Consider the following 22,457-nt stretch of genomic DNA (forward strand, 5'->3'; position numbering starts at 1 on the left):
TACCCTGGCTGCTGAAGTGTCACGAACAGGGTATATTTTTGTCTTATTACAATGGCCTATTTAGGGCTCGTACTTTAGTGATATGTTTATTAAAAAAAAACAAGAATTAAAATATTACTTACTAAATTCAATAAGAAGTTTTCCATAACCTTTCCTTTGATAAGGCGGCATAGTAAGAATACAGGCTACATTATAGTCCTCCGTAGATTCCTTCTCTTTCGAGAAATATCCTACTATGTGAAAACCACGGTTATCAAAAACTGTCATTACGTAAAATAAAAACGGATCTGTGTCGTAGTACAGCGTTTTATGGTCTAAAAATAATTTCGCTAATAAACATAAATTTTGGGCGTAGACTTTGTTTTTCCTTCCGTCTATTTCGAAAAATGATATATTGTCTTTCCTGTATATTTCGTTTCCGGGCGGATGTCGCAAGTTACATTTGGCTAGATGTCGTTCGAGACATTTTCGGCTTTTCCTATATTTTAAACAGAATTCACATATATAAATACATTCTATGTTCACCATTTCCTAAAACAAAATGTTAATGTGAGAGAAAATATAAATTTTTACAAAAGATAGTATTAGTAATAAAAAAGTTCCATTCACTGTTGGCTACTATACAACATTAAAATTAACAACTAAAGCAATAACAAACAAACTGAATAAAATTATAACACTAGAAGAAGTACAACAAAGTTTTAGGTCGGGAAGATCATTCACCGACGTTATACAGAGTGAGTTTTATGTATGGAAACCGTGGCTTGCACGATTTTTATAGATTTTGGAGGGTAAGGGTGTTATAATGCGGCCAATATTACAGTGGTAATTACATTGTGGTCAGATCTTCAGTTTTTCTGGAAATCTAATGAACTTTCTTATTTCAAGTGGAAAACCCTGTATATTTTTTGAGTTTTGAAGTCCTTACGAAATACTGATTATTGTTCATGTTATATTCCCTATACCTCTTCTTCTTCTTCTTTTTATGTAGACATGACTCTGTTTTTCAATGTGCCTCCAGTAAGGCCCCACCTACATTGGATCCGTTTTTCTCCGATCCGATCCGACGTCGGATTAAAAAATAAACCCATAGTATTAAATGGGGGTGCCTACATTGGATCCGTTTTTCTCCGATCCGATCAGATCAGATCCGATATCGGCCGACGTCGGGAGTAGCTTCTTCTATTCTCATCGAGAAGTGTTTGGTTTAATTCCGGTTTTTGCATATAAGTAATTTAACTTTTTGTTTTAACGATTTCATGAAATAAATCAATAATAAATAGCTTCCAAATCTTAATATTTAATTTTGTAATATGTGTCTCTACAAGATAGATATATTATAATGTTGTCTGGAATATAAGGGTTACAAAATCTCTTTATTAATAGGTATACAATTTAATACCTCTAGCACAGAATAGGAAACAATTATTGTTTCCTATTCTGTCCCTCTAGGTAAACAGTTTTATTGGGATGGTCAATTTCACTTTGGTTTAAAAAATTCTAACGGGTACTACGTGTCTTTGAAATTGCCAAAATAATCTTGGATAAAACCTTACAAAGAGAACCGAAGTTTATTACTGCTCAATTTGTGATAAAACCGAAAGCATAATTATACTACATTTTATGTGTTACTATATCATTTTATATGAGAATATTTTTTAATACGTGCCAACACAGGCTAGTTTGTAATAAATCAATGTATTTTTTCTTTTCACATGAATTATTTTACATTCTTGTGACGAAAAAATAGTATCTTAAATTTATCAGGATAGTTACGTAGATTTTTGTTTATATTAAATTCTCCTGAAGATGTCTTTATAGAATTTATGCATCCATCTACGTTTTTTTCTACGTCTTTTAAGAACGTTGTTTTCCAACAACAGCCAACACATTAACACATCCTCATCGGAACTCATTGTCGGTGGTCGGAAGTTAACGGAACCAATGTAGGCACCCTCGTCGGAAAATCAGTCTATGTCGGATCGGAGAAATACGGATCCAATGTAGGTGCGGCCTAAGTTGTCATCCACTGATCGTCTTTCTATTGGGGAACCGTCTGTCGCCATCCTTACTACTCTATTTGTTGTCATTCGGCTTATGTGGTCGTTCCATTCTACTCTTCTGTTTTTCACCCAGTTATTAATGTTTTCCACCTTGCATCTCCGTCGTATATCTGCACTTCTAGCTCTATCCCATAGTGTCTTAGCATCGATTTTTCGCAGTGTTTATTCCCTATAGACCTAAATACTATAATTTCTGAGTTATTGCTAGATTTACTTAAAATTTCAAACAAATTATAAAAATCAATTTTTTCGGCCCGGGTAGATTTTATTTTAGGTACTATGAATCATTTGGCACAAAAAAGGTCTTTTGTAATTTTTCTCTAAAGCTAATCGTTTTCGAGTTATAACCAATTTAAAACTGAAAAAAACGAAAAATGACGATTTTTTAGGTTTAAAAACAGAAGTAAAAAATATAATTTTTAAAATTATGAAATATATAAAATATACTTAAATTCAAGCTCAAACGTTCTTCTATCAGCTCCCCATAAGAATTTTTGGCACATTTTATTCTAAAACATAGTGAGAGGATGGACATCTGGCTACATTAACAATTAAAAAAAAAGTTTGAAAATGAAACAAACCCAAATTACTTATCGGTAACTGATACAATAAGGTTGGAACTTGAATTTAGGCACTTCGTAATTTCAAAAGTAATACTTATATTTGTGTTTTTGAAACTTGAAAACCGCCATTTTTCGTTTTTCTCAGTTTTAAATTGTTTATAACTGGGAATCGATTAACTTTAGAGAAAAATTTAGAGAAAAAGACCTTTTTTGTTCCCAATGATCCAAGGAATCTAACACAATGTCTACCCGGACCAAAAAAATTGATTTTTATCATTTGTTTTTAAATTTTTTTTTTTATAAATGTAGTAATAACTCCAAAATTATGGCATTTAGGTATAGGGAATATAACATAAAAAATAATCAGTATTTCTTAAAGACTCCAAAACGTAAAAAAATATACAAATGGGTGTTCCAATTGAAATAAGAAAGTTGTTTAGATTTGCAAAAAAACGGAAGATGTGACAACAATGTAATTACCACTATAATATCGGCCGCATTAGAAAACCCTTACCCACCAAAATCTATAAAAATCGTGCAAGCCGTTTCCGAGATAATTGAGGGTTTCCATACATACAACTCACTCTATATTTATAGTGAGGTAGGTTCAAGAGAAATCATTAGAATACAACAAACCGGTATATTTGTATTTGGTGGACTTTAAGAAGGCGTTTGAAAGGGTCAAATTAAAGGACGTTGTCCATTTATTGTATACAAGAGAGGTATATCTAGGAATAATTAAAACGGTGGAAAATATCTACCAGAACAACACAATAAAAGTAAAAACTGACCAAAATGAAGCTAGAGAAGCAAGAACTAAAAAAGGATACCAAGTGGAACAAAAACAACTTAAAATAATCTGCTATACAGACGATGCAACACTGACCTCTCAAAGTGAAGGTGATTTACGACATATGTTGCACCAATTTAATATAACCCACAGAATATTTTAACATAATGTTAATTTCCCCACAAAAAGCCAAATGCATGGTTATAACATCAAATCTACTAAAACGTAAATTAGACCTGGAGAGTCAGATAATAGAAAAAGTGGTGGAGTTTAAATATCTAGGCCATGGGCGCCCATATAAAAATTTTCAGGGGGGGCCAGACGTGAAGATTTTGCACATTACATTTTGTACACTATGGATAATATATAGCTTAAAGCACCCGAAAAGCTAGGGGGGCCAAGGCCCCCCTGCCCATGGGTATGGGCGCCTATGATCTAGGCCACACTATCTAGCTACGGAAAGCTCGAGACAGAAGGGGAAGATCAAGTGAAGAGAGCAAACAAAGCTGCAGGTCGTCTGAATGAAACAATATGGAGAAATAAAAATATCGGAAAATAAATAAAAGGCCGAATTTATATGTCTGGCGACATACGCGCCAGAAACATGACCTGACACAGAGAGAAAAAAAACATTGCTAGAAACAGCAGAGCTGAAAACCTTTAGAAAAATCGGTGGTAACACACTATGGGAGAGAGCTAGAAGTACAAATATACGATAGAGATGCAAGGTGGACAACATTAACAACTAGGTAAGAAACACAATTCTAATTTTATGAAAATGAAAAAGGTCCTATGTAGCAAAGATTTAACATTAGCTCTTAAAGTACGCCTAACAAAATGTTACGTATACAGTGTACTATACTATGGAGTGGAATCATGGACGTTAAATGTAGAGACAATGAGACGACTTAACGCCTTTGAAATGTGGACCTATAGAAGAATTATGATGGTTTCCTGGGTAGATAGAGTTACGAACAACGAAGTACTGAGAAGAATAGGTAAAGAGAAGGAAGTTGAACTTACAATTAAAGAAAGAAAACTACAGTACCTCGGACATGTGATGCGGTGCGAGAAGTATGGCATCCTGCGACTCATAATGGAAAAGATAGATGGCAGAAGAAGCATCGGAAGAAGACGAATTTCATGACTGAAGAACCTGAGAGAATGGTTTGGATGCAGCTCAAAACAACTATTTAGAGCTACTGCCTCAAAAATTAAAATAGCTATGATGATTGCCAACCTCCGTAGCGGAGATGGCACCTGAAGAAGAAAAAACACAAGGATGGCGAGCGTCTTCCACGATAGGAAGGCGATCAGTGGGAAGACCACGAAAATGATGGAACGACAACTTACTAGAGGCACATTGAAAAAACAGACAGAGTCATGTCTCCACAAAAAGAAGAAGAAGACTCATAGGCCAACGTGATAGACGTATGTAAAACGGATTTAACTTGGAATTTCGGGGTTAGTATGAGTTGATTTTTTCACAAAGTGCGTTTTTTAGCAGATTATTGAGTCTGCGGATTTCCTTGTGGATTTTTTTATTGTGTTTTTTATTATCTGTTTGCAGGATCAAATCTATAAATTATAATCAAATAACCTTATACTTACTTGTGGATATGGAGCAAAATACCAAGGTTTTATCCTATGTCTTCCTAATTCTATTAACTCTATATTTTTCATCCGAGTGACAATATCATCGTGGTGGGAAACCATACTTCCTGATTGTCTAGGTCCTGCTACAACAGCCTGAGGAGCATCTTGGGAATCTTCATTTTCTAACGAAGGACCTTTCCTTTTTCTGTTGATACGTTTTTGTAAAGCAGCCGCTAGTACAGCGTTGCCGTTAAGTAATTCTACGTTGTTGACGGGGGAACAGGGTCTGGAAATCGCACCACTTCCGCCCCCACCGCCACCTCCGCCAATGCTACCGCCCACGCTGCCCCCTCCACCAACGACCCCACCACCCCCTGCTAAAAATATAAAATAAAATTAGAAATCGATCAATTCGAAATGGTGAAAAAACAAAAATATAGCAGTACATAATTTTAAGGGGTTATTAATGTATATAATATTACAGTCCATGTGTGTACATGGACTGTATCATGGGTTGTGGTTCAAGAGAATTGACAGAGGAAACTATGTTATACAGACAATCAGCCGTGTGATGGATGACCGAAGTTATCTTAACGTAAAGTTATCCTGTAGTTAAGTTATAATCCTCGAATTGGTGTGATGTATCATATTTAACTTAACTACTTGCGTTATTTCTTGACAGTTCTTGAGTTATCTGATATATCAACTGTCACTTTATAACGCGACGTTAAAATTCAAAATACGAGATAACTCTGTAGTTATGTAAGGTTGGGTTCATCTTTTGACTTGTTTTTAGACAAATCAAGTGAATTTAGAAGCTAATAATTTAATAATTAGAAACAGAAGGGTAATACAATTTTAAAAATTTATAAATCCCCCACTTAGAAACTGAAATTCCCTCAAATTGAAGCTCAAATACCCCAAATTTAAATTTTTGTCGCACTTTAATAAATTAGTAGTCAAATGAAGAGAACAGTAAACCAAAATTATACTACTTATCAACGAGGGCCCTGGAAATAATTAATAGTTCCTATCGTCTTCGATTATATGGTTCTATGAACATTCGTAAATTTATTTACCATGACCCCTTAAAATCCCCCATAATTTTCCGCCCCCAAAAAATCCCACTACAATTTCTGCTTAGAAAAATTTCCCTAGACGCTTTCAAATTACCCCGAAATTGTGGGAAAATACACTAATCTGGCAACCCTGTTTCTATCTACCGTTTGAAACACCACCTAACCCGAACAGCTGTTTGCTGTTCGGCACTGTTCGGTCATCGACGGTGGCCGACGATGGGTATTTATTTTTACGGTCATCTACCCATCCTGTAGCATGTTCCGAACAATCTCTAGCACTCACTCTAACTTGTACTATTGCTACATAAGGTTTTCTTTGTTACGTCAAACTTTGTTCCTCAAATGTTATTTCTAATATAACGTTGGAGAAATAACTATCTCATAACTGTGAAGAATACATCACACCGAATTTTACCTAAAAAGTTATGGGCATCGTTATACCTGAGAGTAATCTTAACTTTAACTCAAACTTTTGACATTCTGAAAGACAAACTGAAAGACATTCACGGTACTTTTCAGCAAATGTATTGCCTTCAAGCGGAGAAAGTAGTGAAAACTGTTGCCTGTGGCGGTTAACAGTCAAGAGAGGGAATTTTCGTTTTGCAATCTCTAAGAATGTCTGTCTTTGGGTAGGGATAAATTATGGTAGGGATACAACTAGGTACTAGGAACTATTATTTAGGGTTGACTTAAATAATAATGTAAAACTGAGGTTGAAAATTATCGAAATGATACAGTGAAAAATATAATATAATTTTTTGCATGTGAAAAATGAGCACATAGCACGTAAAATAAATTTTATTTTATTTATCAACGAGATTTATAACCTACCCTAAAGTAAACTTAAAAATTTTAATCATACAAATTAGGAACATTAAATAAATAACAAACATTAACAAAAAATGTACAAAACACCAGGATATCAAGTTATCACATACAGTTTTTAAGCTGAGCCTTAAATTCATTTGGAAAACTATAATAATCTAAACTTTCCGAATATTGGTTAGCAAACCTAGGTGTTCTGGACATGAAGGAGTTGTGTCCGTAGTTAGTGCGATGGGGTCTAATGTAAAAAGGTTGATTTAGCCTCGTTTGTCTACTGGGAACATGGAGGCTAATTTTCTCCAACAGTTGAGGACCAAAATTATTGGAGTGTAGTATATTATAAAACATTGTGAGATCCTTATGCATGCGTCGGATTTGAAGAGAGGTTATGTTGAGAGACTTTTCTATATTAGAATAGTTAATTTCATCCAACCCTCTGGTTTTGTTTAAATGCAACAAATCTTAAGAACTTGTGCTGAACTCTCTCAATAACTAGAATATGGGTGTTATAGTGTGGAGACCAAACACATGAACAGTAATCTAGGTGAGGTCTCACAAGTGAACAATACAATACTTTTATGGATGGGATATTTAGAAAGTCTTTAGCACAACGTTTGATAAACCCTAAAAGTTGAAGTGATTTTGAGACAATAGATGAGATATGGGGGTGTAGGATAAGCTGGAATCGAGCACAACACCTAGGTCTTTTATCTGAGATACAGAGTCTAAAGGACAATCCTTAATAGTATAGATATGATTTGTAGGAGTTCTATTTCTACCAAAAACCATTAAGTGACACTTTTTAACATTATTAAGTTCCATTCCGTTGCTATCACACCGATAGCTCAACCGATCCAAGTCAGATTGTAATTTTTGATAGTCACCATCATTCTCGATTTTCAAATATAATTTTAAATCGTCAGCAAACATTAGGAAAAAAGCAAAGTGGAAACAGGAGACAATATCATTAACATAGATATTGAATAGAAGGGGTCCAAGATGTGACCCTTGTGGCACTCCCGAAGCTACCTTAATTTCAAACGATTGAAAACCCTGAACACGTACTATTTGTATTCTTTCAGATAGGTAGGATAACAACCATTCTAAAAGTTCACCCTGGATACCCAAACCTCTCAACTTATTGATTAAAATCTTGTGATTTACCCGGTCAAACGCATTTGTAAAGTCTGTGTATACAACATGAACCTGGAAGCCACCTTCAAGAGATTCCACAAGGAAGTCGGTAAATGTCAATAAATTAAGTTCAGTGGAGCGGCTAGAGAGAAATCCAAACTGCTGGTCGATAAAACAGCATTTTATATTTGCTGACAAATAGTCACAAACAAGACTCTCAAAAACTTTGGGAATACAACTCACAATGCTAATCGGACGATAATTGTTCACTTGAGACTTATCTCCAGATTTTAGTATTGGGGTAATAAATTTCGTTTTCCAGTAGGCTGGGAACATCCCGGTCTTTAATGACAGGATAAAAATGTGAAAAAGAGGTCTAGAAAGTAAAAAGCTTATGTGTTTAAGAAAATAAGGTGAAAGACCATCTGGACCTGGCCCCTTGTTGCTATCCAAAATGGAAAGTTTTTCATATATAGACGAAATAGAAATGCCAAATTGAGATACAGTAAATTGTGATAAGTTGATGTCACCAGAATCTAAAATATTATCCTGCAAAACACAATCTCTATCACTATAAATTTTTGAAAACTTAACTGAATAATAAACTGAATAAATAAAGTAAAACCAGCTGTGACTTCTACCAATGATTATAGACACGGATCTATAATCCCTGTCTATAATCCCTGTCTATATAATCCGTGTCTATAATCAATGCTTCTACTTACCTCCAATTTGTACTTTTTTAGGTGTAGATACTCCTGTGTTACTTCCGCCTCCTGCATCTTTTCTAGGAAAATGAACTTTTCTTGTATCAAGAGATTCTTCCGTAACCCATTCATCTAAACGTTTATTAACTGCAAATAAAATAAACCAGAGTTTAAGAAAAGTAAAAAAATGTGTTTATATGTATGTTATTAAAAATATATTTTTTCTTTATAGTCCATTGAAATGTTACATTTAGGTTGCATTTCTTAGAGGAGTCAATTTTATTTTTTTAATGTGTAGGGGGATTAAGTAGAAGCTTAAGTTCAAGTTTTTGGGATCGCCACCCTTGTCCCCCGGCCGCCATATTGGAAAAAGGGGTGCAAAGGGCTTTTGCGCTGTATCTCCTAAACTCATGTCCTAAACTAGCAATCCTATAGAAAATTTAACTACACATAAAATGTAGCAAATTAAATTTGCTACAATTTTATATCTATTACTTTTTATCGTCAAGTGACCAACAAAAAAGTTACAAACAAAATAAGAGAAAATTTTGTAAGAAGTTTCCTTTTGGATGTTATAACTTTTTTTCCGTTGATTTCACAACAAAATAACATCATAGCGATTTTGTAGAGGATTCTTCAATGAACAATTTTCACTATAAAGTTGTTTAATTTTATTTATTACCTAGGTTTTACAGCGCTCCAAACTTGACCAGATTCTCGAGTTCTCATAGGAATACAATAAAAATAATATTTTTCTATCCATATTAATAGGCGAGCGGCATCAACCGTTATGCCGACCACGAAAATCAAATTTAAGGTGAATGACCAATTTTGGTCTATTTTTATGTTTTCGAGGTCGGTGACTCCGAATATGAAGTTTATTTTTAGCTAGAGGTGGTGGAACATGTTCAAAAATCAAATTTTATACAAAAAAATCCAAGAATCAATTTTGATTATTTTTCAAATTGACCTTGCTGTATCTTTGGTCGCTGTAAATATTTCCTTTTGAAAATTTTACTGTGTTATCTCTGAAGTATGTAGATAACAATGAAATTTCTCAAAAATGTTTAAACGCATTAAAAAAGGGGTTGGTAATTTTTAAACTTTTGTCATCATATTTCGTTAGTTTCATGTTTACTTAAAAAAGTTGAGTGACAAACTTTTTAGTTTATAATTTTAACCAACACAACAATAAAATATAATTCATAAAGAAGTTTTTTGGAAAATTTTAAGTCAAAATACAGGGTGCTTCATCTTATTCGCCTCGGTCTCTGTACGGAAAACCACTTGATATTTTAAAAAAATTTCTCCACAGAAATATACAGGGCCTTTAATACTACAATCTAAAAATAATGTGAATTATACAGGGTGCTCCAAAAAAGAGTGGTATATCAAAGTTATATTTTTTCTTATGGAATGCCCTATATCCGATGGCATTACTGAATTGACCTTAAAAAATAAGCTATACTTTCATAAGGTTTCCCTATGCCTAAGTACAGGGTGTTTTGATTTATTTCGATTTTTATGAAAATGTAAGGTTTTAGAAAAAAATAAATATCTACGAATCTAAGAATCAGTAACAAATTCTTTCTTGGATCTTAATAATAAACTATTTAGCATACTTAAACAGATGCTTACTTCAACAAAATTTCTTACAGGGTGGTCAAAATATGAGATTGTTTTATTAACAAATTCAAGCTGTAATAACTTACTTATTTTAAATGGAACACCCTGTATCTTACTAGTCTATCGCGTAGAAAATATACTTAGCTTTCAATTTGTATTAGGGTTTCCTATACCTATCCTTTTACAGGGTGGTCAAAATATTAGATTGTTCTATTAAGAAATTCAAGCTGTAATAACTTACTTATTTTAATTGGAACACCCTGTATCTTACTAATCTATTGCGTAGAAAATTTACTTAGCTTTCAATTCTTATTAGGGTTTCCTATACCTATCTCCCTTCTTTTTTTAAATATTTAAAGATTTTCTAATTTGTAAGCTTTAAAAATTAGAATTAAGTACCTATCTCGTGGTTATGTATCACAACACGGGCAATATACTTAAATATCTTGGTCAAGATACTTTCGTTAATAAAATTCACATTTTTATCATTTAATGACACAGAGTGTTCTTATTTTAGATGACATACTCGACATTCTATTCTTTATAATGGAAGATATTTAAAATCTCTTCAATTCCATGTAAATATTCTCAATTCACATGTTATTCTGTAAATATAAATTCCCATGTTATTCTGTAAATACCCATTTTTACATATTTTTGTACAATAGGCTCGTTTTCGTCATAGTAGCCATTGCATTTAATTGTTTGTAATTGCGATTCAAAGATTCAAACAAACAGTGGTGTTCTTAAATTTACTTAATAACCGTTGGTTTAAGATATGGAAAATAATTATACGGAATGAAATATAATTTAAATATCTTCCAGAATACGGCATCTAATATAGGGTATGCAGTTTAATATAAACATATTATTCAATGTGACAGGTAGGCCAAAATCAAGTAAAATAATACAACACTGTGTGATTACATGATAAAAATGAAAATTTTATTAATGACAGTATCTTGTCTAAGTATATTGCCGGTGTGGTCGGTGTGTTGTACATAACCACGACATATTTACTTAATTCTAATTTTTAAAGCTTACAAATTAGGAAATCTTTAAATATTTAACAAATGAAGGGAGATAGGTATAGGAGACCCTAATAATAATCGAAAGCTAAATAAATTTTCTACGCGACAGACTAGTAAGAAACAGGGTATTCCATTTAAAATAAGTAAGTTATTACAGCTTGAATTTGTTAATAGAACAATCTAATATTTTGACCACCCTGTAAAAAGATAGGTATAGGAAACCCTAATACAAATTGAAAGCTAAGTAAATTTTCTATGCGATAGACTAGTAAGATACAGGGTGTCCCATTTAAAATAAGTAAGTTATTACAGCTTGAATTTATTAATAGAACAATCTCATTTTTGACCACCCTGTAAGAAACTTTGTTGCAGTAAGCATCTGTTTAAGTTTGCTAAATAGTCTATTATTAAGATCCGAGAAAGAATTTGTTACTGATTCTTAGATTCGTAGATATTTATTTTTTTCTAAAACCTTACATTTTTATAAAAATCGAAATAAATCAAAACACCCTGTATTTAGGTATAGGGAACCCTTATGAAAGTATAGCTTATTTTTTAAGTTCAATTCAATGATGTCATCAGATATAAGGTATTCCATAAGAAAAAATATAACTTTGATATACCACCCTTTTTTGGAGCACCCTGTATAATTCACATTATTTTTAGATTGTAGTATTAATAGTCCTGTATATTTCTGTGAAGAAATTTTTTTTAAATATTGAGTGGTTTTCCGTACAGACACCGAGGCGAATAAGATGAACCACCCTGTATACTATAGGAAAAAAGTTATGTTACTTCATAGACAAGCGGCACACCCCAAAAAACGCTTAAATCTCGAGATCGTGACCACGGTGTGGTGAATGGCTAATTTTGATCATACTTTATGATTTTGATATCAAAAATCGTTTTTTGCTCTTCTTAAGAATTTTGCATTTTGCGGTTGCGTCATTCTTCTTCTGAACCGGCGAATTTGTCCTCAAACAACTTCTTGAGCCTTTTCTATATATACTTAGGGTTATAAGTTTTATAGTGGAGAGAAAGGTCAAAAACAGATTAATAATAGCATAGCAATGTTAAAATCAAAATAAATTGTATAAATAAAAAATATATATAGATAGAAAAGTAAGCCTAACTTTTGTTTTTTATTGTATCCCTATGAGCATTCGAGAATCTGGTCAAGTTTGGAGCGCTGTAAAATCTATATAAATAAATAGAATTAAACAACTTTATAGCGGAAATTGTTCGCTGAAAAACCCTCTACAAAATTGCTATGGTGTAATTTTATTTTAAAATGAACTGAAAAAAAGTTATAACCTCCAAAAGGAAACTTGTTAAAAAATTTTTACCTATTTTTGTTTATATCTTTTTTGTTAGTCACTTGACGATAAAAAGTAATAAAAACAAAATTGTAGAAAATTTAATTTGCTACATTTTATGTTTCATTAGATTTTCCATAGGGTTGGTAGTTTACGAGATATAGCGCGAAACCCCCTTGCACCCCATTTCCAAGATGGCGGCCGGGGGACAAAGGTGGCGACCCCAAAAACTTGAACTTAAGCTGCTACTGAACCCCGCTACACATTAAAGAAATAAAATTGACTCCTCTAACAAATGCAAGGTATGGCTTAAAAAATGTAACAGTTTAATGGAGTATTATTGAAGTTTCGGGTTCAATGTTGGAAGTGGTTCTCTTATATTTAACAAGAGCAAAATCGATATAATAAATGTAGCGACTAGATTGTTATATTTTTGTTATACAGTAAACATTGTAGAATCTTCTTCTTAAATTATATCAATCATTTTCCCTTCCAAACCCTGAAAGTCTACACGAATACTTCGTTAATGTGAGTAAAAATATAACATCAACTATTTTGCCGCAACATGATCCCATTTCCTATCTCACTAATTCAAGAAAGATCTAGAATTCATTCTTTATAAGATCAGTAGATAACTCTGAACTGATCCAAACAATCAATAGTATCAAAAGCAAATCATCCTGTAGTACTGATGGACTATATATAAAAATTTTCTCGAATCTCACAGAAAATGTGTTGGAACTCCTCATCTCACTAATTAATGATTCCTTTGAAAAAGGTAAATTTCCAGAGTGCCTAAAGACAGCCATTATTATTCCTCTTCATAAGGGTGGTGAAAAATCTAATGCCTGCAACTATAGACCTATTGCCTTAACTACCGGTACTCTCCAAAATTATTGAGACTAATAAAAACTCGACTTATGTCCTTTCTCGTTGATAACAACATTTTATCACAAAATTAGTTCGGCTTTTTAACTAATAAATGTATCAGTGATGCCATGTTTTCTGTACTACATGAGGTTTACCAAGCACTAAACAATAATCTTTATACTGCCACTGTTTTCTGCGACTATGCCAAAGCTTTTGATTGTGTAAATCACGACATCTTGATTACAAAACTAAATTTCTATGGAATTCGAGGTATTTCTTTAAATTGATTCCAATCCTACTTGAATAATAGGAAACAATTAGTTAGAGCAAATGATACTGACTCTAGTCTCAAAAACATTGTATGTGGAGTACCGCAAGGTTCAGTATTGGGTCCTCTTCTGTTCCTTATCTTTATAAATGACATCACTAATTTAAAAATCGATGGGAAAATTTTTCTTTTTGCTGATGATACCAGTATCACTTGGAGCAACTCAACTATTGCATCTCTTCATGAAACTATAACTTCGGATCTACTGACGATAAAGACCTGGTCTGACTCTAATTTACTCTCTTTTAACAATAATTTAAACAATAATTTTTATACTGCCACTGTTTTCTGTGACCGTGCTAAAGCTTTTGATTGTGTAAATCACGACATTTTGATAAAAAAAAACTAAATTTCTACCGAATTCGAGTTATTTCTTTGAATTGGTTCCAATCCTATTTGGATAATAGGAAACAACTGGTTAGAGCAAATGATACTGACTCTTAGTCTCAAAAACATTGTATGTGGAGTACCACAAGGATCAGTATTGGGTCCTCTACTTTTCCTTATTTTTATAAATGACATCAATAATTTAAAAATCGATGGAAAAATCTACCAGTATCACTTGGAGCAACTCAACTATTGCAACTCTGTATGCAACTATAACTTCTGATCTACTTACGATAAAAACCTGGTCTGACTCTAATTCTCTGTCAACGTGGATAAGACAGTAGCATAATTCTATAAAAGAGCTCTTCAACCCTTGTTTCTTAATAACAGCCACATCAGTACCGTTGGTTCTGTAAAATTTCTTGTATACAGGTAAATTAAGCCGTAAATCATCAAATAAACAAAAAAATTGCGAAGTGGCTGTAACTTTCTACACTCATAAACAAACATATTCTTTTGAAAAATCCGATGAGTCCCGAGCATTAAATGTTGTGCTCGACCCGAAATCCAGGTATAAAAACCCCGGCGCTTCCCTCCTCAACTACGTAACGGTCACCGGCAGTCGACCAAATGCTTGCGTACTGGTTAGTTGTCTTTTAAACAGTGTGCGTGTAGTATCGTATGTTTTAAGATATTTCGGTTGAGTAGTATTAGAAAAACTTGACAATCAACAATTATTATTGTGCATTTTAAACATTCTGTGGGTGGGTTTGTATGTGCATGAACACTTTTCAATATGACTGAAAACAATGAGTGTCTTATTTGTGAAAGCCCATTTCGGATGATGCTGTAACGGTTGGTCTAGAAGCCCTACAAACTTTAAGCAATTGCAGCAAAGAACGGGGAGATGGCAAACACCAGTTACTCAGCGAAAGTTATTTGATAGTTGTCCACAGAAATTGTAGGAAAGATTATACAAGACCAAGCAACGTGAAAGCGGGGATTACAACACCGTTTACACGTCTCTAATGATGGCTGTTGAAAAATCCAAGGAACTGCAAATTCAGACCACGTTTGTCACGTTTGATCAACCCTTGTACATGACTGCTGTTGACATAGTGCTTTCCGCGGAGCCGGACTCTGAATTAAGTAATGTTATAATCAGACTTGGAGGATTTCATTTGGTAATGTCATTTTTAGGCTGCACTGGTTTTATAATGAAGGGTAGTGGATTGAAAGAATTACTAAGTACTGCCTACGCACCCAATTCAGTTGACAAAATGTTAACAGGACATGCTTATGCTCGAGCTATTAGAGGGCATTTATTAGTGCAATTGTCTCTTGCAAAATGTGTATTAAATGATATAAATTTCAACGACGAAGAATGTAATGTTATCGCAGATATATTTTTGAATTTCGGAGACAACCCTCCAGCAAGAAAAACGATCGAAGAAATAGATTTACTACACAACATTACGAAGAAATTCAAACAACAGTTGGATAAAGTGGAAGAGAATAGTCCTACTGCAAAGTTGTGGGTACAGTACTTCAATATGGTAACCTTGCTGAAAAAATTCATCGAAGCTGAAAGGACTGGAGACTGGGAAAAACACATGTACACCATAAAGTTAATGATCCCTTATTTCCACGCTAGTGGGCATTTCCCATACTCAAAATCATGTCAAATTTATCTGCAGAGCGTGGCAAACTTGAAAGAGAAAATGGACATATCTGAGTATAACAAATTTGTTACAAACGGATACTTTACGATAAGGCGCAAAGACAAATTTTTTTCAGGAACCTGGACTGATATGTGTATTGAACAAACTGCCAACAAAGGTTTCAAAGTGAAAGGTGGCGTAATCTGTCGAGGGTTTACAAATGATATCCTCACAGCTCACGTTGTTGCTGGTCCTACTCTTCACAACATTTGTGAAGTATTGGAAGAATTTTGTGGTAGCAATAGTAGCACGACTGAGCAGCACGTTGAGTCAAGAAAAGAGAGTCGCGTAAAAAGAAATTATGCTGATGTCGAAAAACTTGATAATTGGCTAACCACACACAACCCTTTCATTATTGGCGAAGAAATAATGTCTCTTAGCTCCGGAATAGTAGGCGACAAAAAGATAAATTGCCATAAAGCAAAGCAAATTGGCGACCAGTGTATAGCAGGAATCATTGGAAAGCTGTTTAAAGATATCAAACTAAAACGCTCTATCACAGTTTTATCTCTTGCAACAGTCAATTCTGCAGTAAAAGTTCATGATAAATTGGTTGCAATTGATCCTTTGATACTTTTCCAAAGAATGTTAATAGCCAAAAAACACGATGATGATCTCGCGGAATTTTTCAAATATGAACTTGCTCCGTACCCACTTTCAATGTTCAATGATACAACTGGAATGAGGAAGACTAAAAAATCTGCTGTTTATGACATGTTTCATCCCATTGATCTTGAAGAAAATTTGCCGAGCTGCAATGACATTTCTGTGATTGATGGTGGATTTTTATTGCATCGGGTAATATGGCAGACAAATCAAACATATGGACAAATATGTGCTATGTACGTTAACTAAATTACGTTAGGATGCTAAATTTACCAAACTTGTCGATATTCATAGAGATTTACATAAAAAAAAAAATCAAAAAATTATACTATTTACTTGTGGGACTCTGAGAGACCCGTTGTACTGCAAAAGGTTAAGCGTGGCCACGCCAGCACACCCTTTATGGCTAGGGACTCCTTGGTTTCTTGAAATATATACATTTTCAAAGGTCTATACCAAGTTACAGCCACTTCGCAATTTTTTTGTTTATTTTGGACAATTTTATGGTATATTTTTAGATAACAACCTCAAATGGTCCATTCATATCGATTCGTTAGGTAAGAAACTCGCTTCAGCTTGCTATGCAATAAGATCTGTTTCAAGGGAAATCAATTTAGCATCTTCAAAAATATCATATTGTTCATAGTTCGTGTCTCATCTTCGATATGGTCTTCATTTTTGGGCTTCTAGTATAGCTGCTCAATCTGATGTTATTTTTAAACTGCAAAAAAGAGCAATAAAATATCTGTTTGGCCTCAGAGAGGCCAAATTGTAGAAGTTACTTCATAGATCACGGAATTTTAACACTTCCACCTTTACATATTTTAGAAAGGGTTTGCTTAATTCGTAGACACCTTCATGTCTTTCCAGTAAGGCCTAATCATGTCTACTCCACCAAAAATGCATCGTTTGATATTTATTTACTGATCCCGTTCACTGAGTTAGTAAAGAAATCTATAATATATTCCGCAAAAAAACGACGTACAACCATTTCCCTTTACAACTTAAAACTGCAACATATTTCCCAAAGTTCTGCAAAATCACAAAAGCCTATCTATCTAAAAGACCATATTATTTAGTAGAAGAATTTCTTAATGAATAACTAAGAAAATTGGGTTTCATATGCAGCAGTAAAACTTATTAGTTCTCAATGTTGTATTTTATTTTATTTGTTGTATGTTCAATTTGCAATTTGGATAGATTTTGCAATATATTGTTTTTGTTTTTGCTTTACTTTAATTATCTTGTATTCTGTATATTGACCATTTATCTAGTTTTAGTAAATTGTGTTTGTTATTGTTATTTTTTTGACTTTATGTACAGTCGGAAAAATGAAAGATTACCCATGAACGATCATATCAATATGTATCAATCAACAATATATTTCTCTCGTTTGTTATTTATAGAAAAAGACCGCTAATACAAATTAGGTGAAAAAAAATAAGTTTTTAATCTAATAGCACATAAAACAACATTCTCTGGTAACACCTCCGAGGCTTCTACAATTTGCAAGCCATAACGGATGCTGAGACTAAGGAAGATGAGGGAATTTTACAATTTATAATTCACATCCCATCTGCTCAGCGCGGTAAAGTTCCAACGAGAATGGTTCCCTTCGTTCTCCAATCAGAGTAAATATGTAAATCAAAAATTAATAACCATTTTCAATTGCGTTCTAGTCCAATCAGAGAGTGCAGCAAGCACCTCTACCGGTTTCGAAACTTATTAGTCTCTCATCAGGAGGCACATATGCTGCTCTCTCTGATCCAACTAAGGAGCAACTGACCCTCCTGATGAGAGACTAAGTTTCGAAACCGGTAGAGGTGCTTGCTGCACTCTCTGATTGGACAAGAATAATGATGCGGCTGTAGTTTCGTGTTGCAACGCAAATGAAAATGGTTATTCATTTTTAATTTACAAAATAGGTGATTGAAATGATCGTTCATGGGTAAGCTTTCATTTTTCCGACTGTAAGCTTTGTCCATAAAATTGTACAATTTTCAGTGACAATACAGCATATTTCTATTCTATTCTATATAAGGTTGTTTTTTTGACACTAACTGCAAACTATCTGGCCATTTTTTAAGGGCTTTCCTGGTGTCTGTTGCATGTTGTTCTTAAATTTCATGTTGTTCAAGCTGTTATTTCACTGCGGATTTGTGATCAATACTGGCCTAGTGTTATGAAACTTCAACTAGATCATAAGGCGGAATATCTGATTCTACTGTATGGAGTGGAAGCGTGGACTCTAACTGAGACTATGCTTAAACGCTTGACAGCCTTTGAGATGTAGGTATACAGACGACTACTAAAAATAAGCTGGGTCGATAGAGTTACAAATGGGGAGGTCCTTGGATGGCTGGGATGGCTGAACCAAACAACACAACTGGTCAATATAATAAAGAGATGGAAGCTGGAATACTTTGGTCACATTATGAGACATCCTGAAAATATGATCTTTTACATCTGATCATTTAGGGAAAGATGCAGGGTAAATGTGCTCCTGGTAGAAGAAGAACATCATGGCTGAAAAATCTAAAACAGTGGTATGGAAAATCAACTATTTCATTATTCACAGCGGCTGTCAATGAAGTCACAAAAAGAATATGTTAGCCAACATCATATCTAACAATAAATAATGGTCATAGAACACAGAAAAAGAAGGAAATGTAGGTACTGTTGTGTGCTGTATATCATTAAGAGATAATCTGTTACTACCTAAGGCCGGTGCCACATTATGCGTTTTGACCGGATGCGTTTCCGCCACATCCGGTGAAAACGCACAGTGTGACAGATCGATCCGGTTGCGTTGGAAACGGATGCGTTTTGAGTCATCGGTACGCGCTTACAAACTGCACCAGACTAAACGCATAGTGTGACAGGTCGGTCCGGTTGCGTTGGAAACGGATGCGTTTTCACCGCATCCGGTCAAAACGCATAATGTGGCATCGGCCTAAGGAAGGCAGATTAAAAACATAAAGGAGCCTTGAAGAGTTTTGAAAAGTAGGTACTGCCCTAAACAATTAGGTTAGATTACAATATAAACTTTTGCCTTATACCCACTAATAGAAGATACCAAGTATAACCTATCTATAGTATCTGTTAAAATATAAAATAAATTTATTAAAAACTGCTACTTACAATCAACATAATGTACATAATAACATTTGGATCCAGGAGCATCCTTAATACTGATGATTTCAGCCAAAGCTAAAAAGTTTTTATCATTATTTATGAGTATCTAGCGTGGTTGATTAAACTTACGCCAATCATTCGTTCCAGTCATATGAACTGGAAGTCTGCATCCTTCCACAAGTGACGACTAAAAACAATGTATACATTAATAAAAGAGCAACCTAAATATCAAGCTAAAAATTATTGACTTCAATAAATAAAATAAACTAAAAACTAATAAAATTTATAATTCTATAATAGGAGAAACTCAAATACTCGTAGCATAAATTAATAGGTCTGTCTCATGTAATTATAGTCTCTTTTAAAGGTACTAGGTACTATAGTGTTCCCATTGTGGTAATGTCTCTTCTTCTTCTTCTTCTTCTAATGGCGCTACTATCCTTTTGAGTCTTGGCCTGCTTAACAATGTACTTCCATCCTGGACTGTCAGATACTTTCCTTCACCACTGTCAGATGTTCATGAGTTGGGCTTCCATCTCTGGATTACTTTTAAAGCTCAATTATCTGACATTATTTCTAAGTGACTAGGCCAGTTTAGTCTTTGTGACTTTACAAATCTAACAATATCTGCCCTCTGCATTGTCCATTGTGGTCCTGTACTTTTTGTTCTTTTTTTGATAGATCGGAGCAACTTAAATACTCTGGTGCCTTAGTATTTTCTCGTAATATAAAATTATTTAAAAAACTTATGACCCTCCTAGATGTACTTTTTTGCAAAATGCAAGAAACCTCCTTAATATTATGTACTCAATTACTTAATGGAATATTCTATCCTGATGCTTTGAGTGATTTCAAACCCTCCTGTTCCAGTCATATTAATCAATTTATAAGGTAGTGTCGCCAAATAAGGCCAGTGTCTTAATTAGGCCAATTGCAAATATTTTCTTAAATATAGATATTATATATTAGAGGTCACCGTAAATGTCTTTCTCAGTCAAAATCGTCTAAGCCCTAAGCCATTCAGTCGGTAGTATCACATAGCAGCGACAAGTAGACTAGACACGTGTTTGTTACGGTGCGGAAGTTCTTTTATAAATTTTAGGTAAGTTATAAAATTACTAAAATGGAACTTAATGAATATAAGCCAATTATTTTTTCTTTGTAAAGCGATAGTAAATTAATACTTTTTAAGGAACTGGAACTGTTTTTTCTCTATATTGCTTTTTATTATTTTTTTTATGTTAAATAAAAAAGTAGACAGTGTCCTAATAAAGCCAATTGTCCTAGATGTGTGTAAATGTGCGATATGTGTGCTTAATGTATTGACAAATTTTTGTTTTTAATATGAATAAAAGTTTCTTTCACTAAATTTTGTATTTGTTCTTTAATTCTTAGGTTTAAAATTTATTATCCACCTCAATTTGCGTAAATAATGAAACTGGCCTTATTAAGCTACCAGTTCCTAATAAGGCCAAATATTCCAGATTTATTCAATGTTAAAATTTTATATTTCTTTATTTATTTAGTAAGTATTTTATCCTGAAATTCGATAGCTAAAATGTTAGGCAATACGTATACAGTATTTCTCATGATCATCTTTCAGTGCGTCACAGTTTTTCGATTTCTTTCTAACGCATTAAATTGTATGTGACAGAAAAAAGGCACGTCGGTGATTACATTTCGTCGGTGACATTTTTATAACATTTATTCTAGTTATTCTAGTTGTCGATAGATGGCGCTATAATAAAAAATAATTTTTTTTTAATTAGATAATAATATTACAAATATAATCTGTATAATTTATAAGACTATACAAATCAAAGAAAATACCATTTTATAAATGCAAGAAACACATTTGATTGGCTTTTATTCCAAATTGAAAATAAAATGTGATAACTGTCAGATTTAACTAAAATGTCATGTTAGAATAAATGTCATAAATGTGTATTATCACGGACTTACCCTTTTTCCTATCATTTGTTACGCACTGAAAAATGATCATGAAAAGGACAATACAAGAGTTTCCCCCATATTGTTCCTGAATAAAATATTACAGATATTTAAACGTTAAGGTGGCCTTAATTGGCGACCTTACCTTATCTACAATCATGAAGGTCATTAGTTTCGTTAAGAAATATGCAGAAGCATTTGCAATAATTACTTTCAAGTGATTGTTTTGCTCCCCCCTAAAATTCTGAAATAATGTTCTATTGTTTTGTCCCCTTTTTATAATCACTAATATTGAAAGTGGAAAGTGTTAATAGTAGTATTTCCGTACCTACTTTAGAAGATAGATGAATATTAATTGGTAAATATGCGTATTTTGCATATAGTTATTAATGCTGCTATTGATTGCCAGAAATTTTTTGTTACGATAAGGTTTCCATCCCGAAACAGACAGGCTGACATCTTCTTTGTACTTCCCATGGTAATAATTGTGGTGCAATTGAACCTTTCTCTCATAGTATGTAAAGGAACTAGTTTAGGAAATCAATTTTTTTTATTTCATTAGATCTTGTCCTAGAGTGAATAACTGTTGATGAATTTTGTAATAACTCTATGGTAAATTGTTTGTCGTTAATAATGATAAGATAAGCCTCTAAAGCTCAAAGTTTGAGACCACCCTTTACTGTTTTCTTCAAGCTACCTTTCGTAAAAGATAAATTAATAAATTTACATCAGTTATTGCTTAAAAAGATTTGTGATTTGACTAGCGAACAGAACACACGTGTTTAGCTCG

The 22,457-nt window shown here is 33.5% G+C and overlaps 1 protein-coding gene across 1 annotated transcript in view; it reads right to left on the bottom strand.

Moving 5' to 3' along the window:
• LOC126886423 (histone acetyltransferase Tip60) overlaps positions 1-22,457 on the bottom strand; it is a 45,730-nt gene that overhangs the window by 16,364 nt on the left and 6,909 nt on the right. The window contains exons 2-6 of the mRNA XM_050653358.1: positions 19,847-19,904; positions 19,724-19,792; positions 8,776-8,904; positions 5,028-5,389; positions 123-531 (exon numbers count right to left, since the gene is read on the bottom strand). Coding sequence (XP_050509315.1) covers positions 123-531; positions 5,028-5,389; positions 8,776-8,904; positions 19,724-19,792; positions 19,847-19,904 — 1,027 coding nt within the window. The remainder of the gene's footprint in view (positions 1-122; positions 532-5,027; positions 5,390-8,775; positions 8,905-19,723; positions 19,793-19,846; positions 19,905-22,457) is intronic.

Source organism: Diabrotica virgifera, chromosome 6, assembly GCF_917563875.1.
Source record: "Diabrotica virgifera virgifera chromosome 6, PGI_DIABVI_V3a".
In the NCBI taxonomy this organism is placed as follows: Eukaryota; Metazoa; Arthropoda; class Insecta; order Coleoptera; family Chrysomelidae; genus Diabrotica; species Diabrotica virgifera.